Genomic DNA, 6,328 nt, shown 5'->3' on the forward strand with positions numbered 1-6,328 from the left:
TCTTTTGAGTTAGTAATTATGTTAGTACCAAGGAGATACTTTGTAAAACAAATTTTGATTTTTTTTTTTTTTTGTGGAAACAATATTATTCACTGTATTACAATTAATGCTTTTACAAGTTAAGTTACCATATTTGAACACACCAAGATGCCAAATAACCACTATTGTTCTATACAGCTAAAAATCATGGGTAGTTTGACATTACAGCAGGTGTAATACATTTGTACTACACCCAAGACAGTGCACTTTTCCAGGTTCAATTCTCTTCAGAATATAAGTTAATGAGGACTGACATAAGACAGACACTCAGGGTTGCCCCTTGGAGTCTCTGTAAATATAAAGAAACGTTATGTTTCTATATTATGCCTTCAGCAGCACTGAATTAGCACTGCAGAGCTGAGACCAAAACACCAGCTGTGGATGGAAGCGAGAGACCCTGCCAGAGGTGGAGCTCTTCCGGCTGAACCACCTGCTTTTCTCTTCCCACTTTGCTGGCCTCCTACTGTTTAGAGGGGCAGCTCTAAGGAGCAGCTCTTTAGAGGGCTGCTTCTTGCTGAGCACACTCGGTTGCTCATGTAAGAGAGAATTTTCCTCCTCCTCTACATACTGTCACAGACATCCTGAAAATTATTGCCAACAGGATGAAGAACCAGAAGCTGTCTCAGCTTCAGGCTGCAGCTCCAGGCTGCTCTCTGTAGATTTCAAATACGTACCTGTGTCCATATTTTCAAAAGGACCTTGAACAACTGAAAGGGTTCATAGAAGTGCAACAAAATTGTACAAAGTCAGAGTTAGGAGTTTGGTTTGTTCGATTCTTCTCAAACGAGAATGGAAAATAATTTGGTGGCATTGTAGCACATATTAAAGTGATCGTCAACATTGCAATTAGAAGGAAAAAGAACAGAAATAGTTCTATTAATAGAAACAGAAGTAAAAATAGAACTAATATTAAATTGGATGACTTCAAATTAGATCTAAAGCTTTTTATACAGAGCAGATGATTAATCATAGAGAGAAAGAACAAGTTGAAGATGAAAGTTGGTTTGATTCAAAAAATTTTGAGGCATTTCTCTTTTTCAAAACTGAAACTTGACATGTCACTGAGCTTGACGTATCCATGTGCCATGTTTGAGTTTAATAAAAACAGTACTTTGAAATAAGCATTTGTCAGCCAGTGCTTTCCCAATGATATCTGAATATAATATATCTGCCATTGGATATTTAGGGTTCCTTCTGATTGTCCTTAATCAGAACTGTACGCAAGTATTTGAGTGTGGAAATCAGTGCCCTTAATCCTTCTACCTAGTGACAAAACTCCAAAAAAGGATGAAAGTCGTAACATGGACATCAAGTGACCTCTTGTAAAGATACAACAGAGCACATGGGGGAGATGGCAAAATGGTGACTGCTGCAGGCTACCTTCATTCAGATCTGTCAGCTGATTACTTCCCTGCGAATTTCATTTTGGTTTTGCTTTCAGTATAATTGTTTCAATCTGCACATCATTTCCTTGCTACAATATTTGATTCAAAAAAAAAAAAAAGAAGCAATAACTGAATATCTACTGGGAAGAAATGACAACACATAATTTCTAGGAGTTCTGAACACATTCATGACTAACTGATGGAAAATAGAAAAATAGAAATACATTATAAAGTACTCAGTTCATTTCTGTATTTAATTTAATGAGGCAGGAAAGTTGAAGTAGTTTTGCATTTTGTCCAGTTACATTACTTTCAGTTTTAAAAGAAAATCAATTAATTAATAGAGACTTGATTCTAAATCTGTGTGTAACCAAAGTTCTTTGGATCATAAGTTTGGAATATAAATAGATAAGGAGGAAATAAAAACTGAAAAGTGTTCCTAATCTAGTACCTGTAATGCTTTTTTTAAATTATTATTTATGTCATCTGTAAATTTCAACTGTCCAGCTATCAAGTTTACAAGAAATGTAATATTATTTAATATTCTGAAAAAAAAAATGCTGCACCAGTCAGAATGCAATACCTTCTGTAATGGTAAACCGAGGCAATTACATAAATCATATCGTTCACTGCATTTCAGAAATGGAATAGCTGCTTATTTCTAAAGGTGATACAAACTACTGTGGTGAATTGAAGTAATCCTGTAATGACTGTGTCATGTTTTACAGACAACACAGCTGGCATTGAAACCAGGAGAAATGGTTACAGCAGAAGGCAGCAAGAGCTGTACTTTCTTCCAGTAGTAATAGAAGATAGCAGTTACCCTGTCCAGAGCAGCACAAACACAATGACTATCCGTGTTTGCAGATGTGATTCTGATGGTACCATCCTGTCCTGCAATGTGGAGGCAATCTTCTTACCAGTAGGCCTCAGCACAGGAGCGCTGATTGCAATCTTGTTGTGCATTGTTATACTTCTAGGTTAGTTTTCATGAAACCATGAGAAATGCAATATTCTGATTATTCACCCATGAATTGATTTGTGTTGCTATTGGCTTCATCTATTGTTTAACAGAAGCCATTGAAAATGTGTGGCAGTTTGAGAACTTTTATGCTTCTACATTTCTAGAAAAGCATCCCAAAGCACTGACCATGACCATGAATCTGCTAACACCTACGTATTTCTTATTGCATGAAGAGAAACAGCTTTCAGTGGAATCCAAACCGTAACTCTTTCTCTGAAACTATTAATACTGTACCCGAAGAATAAATATTTTTGGATTATTACTAAGGTAGATAAGTCCTATTGACAGTAGCAGCAGTAAGGACTTCGTAAGTGCCCTTAATTCTTCATGCAAATGAGCAAAAGGAGAATGAAGAAATGAGAGAGGAGAAAATGATTGTAATGTGGACTGTGACTGGCTAGATCCATGTAAAATCTTACAGGAACATTTTAATTTCAGGCAAGCACGGATTCTGTAAAGTGGCATTATCATTTGATCTACACTATAATTAAATATTGCCTTATTTACAGCATGCCAAAAGGAGTCAATACTCATGTGCATGCTACTAATAATAAAGCCTCAATGAACTGATAACAAAATAAAACCAACTTCATTCGTTATTCAACCACAAAGGGCTGCAGAGAGCAGACTGATTCTTACAGATGCTAGTCTGTGCCTCTTCTCAATACTAGTGGGCTTCCTAGATCTCATGTTTCTCCTTATACAGGTCTAATGCACAGGCAAAAATAGCTGCAGACACAGAATACCTCTTCACATTTGGATAATACAGTAATTTACCACTTAAGTGAATTACTACAGGCTCAGGGCTACATAAATTTTTTCTGGGTAGCAGTGGGTAAAATTAAGAATTTCTGTTCTATATTAAGATTTCATGTTGTGAGAAAAATGTTGTTTCAAATCAGAAGAAGAATGGCAAATGGTCATACTTCTCCTGGAATAAGAATTAATAACAAATACACCCATTCTGAAGAATTAAAGAAATATAAAACAAAATAAAACAACCCCTCAAAAGAACAACCTTATGTCAGTTTTTTGGAAGCAAGAAGAATACTGTCTCCTTTACTACAGTTCCTTGGGACTACTTTTTTCTTTTAGGGATTTCCTGGGTAAAAGCAGCCAGGCGTGAGCCTCAGCACCTGTTGTAATTTAGTGACCAATTGGCAGCTAAACACCATATCACTGCTTCTCAATCCTCCTTCCCTTACTGGGATGGGAAAGAAAAAAATGAAACAGAAGGCTGGAGGGTTGAGACAAGGACAGGGATGGATCACTTACCAATTGTCATGGGCAAAAACCAGACTTGACTTGAGGGGAAAAAATGTATCCATTTAATTTGTTACCAATCAACTCAGAGTAGGATAATGAAAAATAAAACCAAATCTTAAAAACACCTTCCACCCTCCCTTCTTCCCAGGTGGAGCTCTGTTCCTTCCTCTGTTCCTGTTCTTTAACTCTTTCCACCAGCAGCAGAGGAGGATGGGGAATAGGGGTTACGGTCTGTTCATCACATGTTGTTTTTGTCTTTCCTTCCTCCTCGGGAGGGGACTCCTCACACTCTTCCCCTGCTCCAGTGTGAGGGCCTTCCCACAGGATGGATTTTTTTCATTAACTGCTCCAGCATGGGTCCCTTCCGTGAAGTTCAGTCCTTCAGGAGCAAACTGCTCCAAAATGGGTTTCCCTCAGAGTCATGGGCTTCTCTGAGTCATGGACTTACTTGGGTGCAGCCACCTGCTCCAGCATGAGGTCATCCGTGGGTTGCAGGTGGATACCTGCTCCAACATTAACCATGGGCTGCAGCAGGACAACCTGCTGTCTCATCATGGGCTGGAGGGGATTCATTGCTGCAGCACACCTTCTCCACTCATTCTTCACTGACCTTGGTGTCCACATAATTGTTTCTCTCATTTCCCACTCTTCTTTCTGCTGCAGGTTTTCAGTATTTTCTCTTCTCTTCCCTTCTTAAATATATTATCACAGAGTTACTGCTACCATCACTGATTGGCCAGAAGCAGGTCCAACGTGGAGTAAGGAAGCCTCTAGCATCTTCTCACAGGAGCCACCTCTGTAGGCCCTCCACTGCTACCAAAACCCTGCCACACAAACCCAGCATAACCTCAAGGAAATTCCATCATGAGAAAAGCTTTAACTTATTTTCACATGAATAGATAAGTCAATTAGAGGCCCGTCTTAACGCAGGACTCCCAGGGTATCTAACGCCTCTGTTGCAGAGCAGAGTGCCAGGAGGCCCAAAATACATAGCTGTAGCAAAGCCTTTCAAGTTGCCACCTTTGTGTCCAGTAAAAGGAAGATACAATGCTATGTCATCAGAGTACGAAATTATTTCTGTGCATGTCTTAACTTCAGTTTTCTCTTGTTACAGTCATTGTGGTACTGTATGTAGCACTGCGGAGGCAGAAGAAAAAGGATACCCTGATGACCTCTAAAGAAGACATCAGAGATAACGTTATCCATTATGATGATGAAGGAGGTGGAGAAGAGGACACCCAGGCTTTTGACATAGGTGCTCTGAGGAATCCCAAAGTGATTGAAGACAACAAAATACGCAGAGACATAAAACCAGACACACTGCGTTTTACACGTCAGAGACCACCAGTGGAAGATAACACAGACATAAGAGATTTCATTAATCAAAGGCTGCAGGAAAATGATGTAGATCCAGCTGCACCTCCTTATGACTCTTTGGCAACCTATGCTTATGAAGGAAATGGATCTGTTGCAGAGTCTCTCAGCTCTATAGACTCCCTTACTACAGAGACAGACCAGGATTATGACTATCTGAGTGACTGGGGACCTCGCTTTAAGATCTTGGCAGACATGTTTGGAGAAGAAGAAAGTTATAACCCTGACAAAGTCACTTAAATACAACTGCAACAGTGAAATAAAAAGAAAAGTAAACCAATAACAAACTTAAAAGATAAACCTAAGCTTTATATAGGACAGGATTCCTTTGATTATAAAAGACAGCAACTGTTTCCAGCAAGTTACTGCATTTACCACACTGTCAGTTTTGGTTTGATCTGCGAAGGAAAGATAAATCCTGTAATATACACAAGTTTTTGTTGTTATTTTGTTACTCTGGAGTTACACTGAGACGAGCTCAGGCCTACAAGGTGCAGTTTACTGACATGACTTAGAAAGAAGATAGCTTTCTGGCATCACAGTGGAAGAGTGGTAGCGTTTTCGTAATTCCACTAAAGTGCCTATTGAAACTTTTATCATTTAAGTGGTTAAGAGTCTGCTGTGATGGTGTTACAAAACCGAATGGTAAATTGGACGAGAACTTTAAGACAAGAAGCAATAGCAACATGCTGACTTCTTTTAGAACAAAAATGGAATCACTTCCTGCAGTATATCTAAAACTAAGGGGTCGGGGAGGGGGATTGTGTACGTTGTGTTTGGGGATTATGTTTGTTTTCTTAAAAGAAGAAAACAGTATGTCAAGATGGCATATTTCTTTTTCCAAAATTTCACTGAAATTTAAATTTGAAATGCTATTGCTCACTCTGAAGATGTAAACCCCAAATTAAAAAAGAAAGTTTTTAGCGTACATCAATGAATATTTAAAATGTTCATGCAAATATTACATTTTTCCAAAATAATAAAGAGATGAAAGCAGCTATTCCTTTATGTGAAGGAATTTTCCCTTGGCTCCCCTTCTTCTTTTAAAATGAGACTATTATTAGAACATAAAATGGAGAGGTTTTTTAAAAAGTATTATTGTTATTTCTAGCACAAAGACATTTTTTCCCATGTAAGTAAAATGAAGAATTACCTGTAAAGAACTCCACATTACTTTTCTTTCCAGTAAGGTTGTTTCTCTGTAGGTACTATAGGCATATGTATTACAGAGAGAGTTATT

At 38.2% G+C, this 6,328-nt stretch overlaps 1 protein-coding gene across 1 annotated transcript in view; it reads left to right on the forward strand.

Annotated features, from left to right (window-relative positions):
- LOC104491229 (cadherin-12) overlaps window positions 1–5,335 on the forward strand; it is a gene marked incomplete at its 5' end in the record, with an annotated part of 21,842 nt that extends 16,507 nt beyond the window's left edge. Inside the window, 2 exons of the mRNA XM_010133615.1 lie at window positions 2,153–2,404; window positions 4,829–5,335. Coding sequence (XP_010131917.1) covers window positions 2,153–2,404; window positions 4,829–5,328 — 752 coding nt within the window. The remainder of the gene's footprint in view (window positions 1–2,152; window positions 2,405–4,828) is intronic.
- Window positions 5,336–6,328: the final 993 nt, after the last annotated feature.

This window comes from Buceros rhinoceros, unplaced genomic scaffold (assembly GCF_000710305.1).
Source record: "Buceros rhinoceros silvestris isolate BGI_N320 unplaced genomic scaffold, ASM71030v1 scaffold2523, whole genome shotgun sequence".
Classification (NCBI taxonomy): domain Eukaryota; kingdom Metazoa; phylum Chordata; class Aves; order Bucerotiformes; family Bucerotidae; genus Buceros; species Buceros rhinoceros.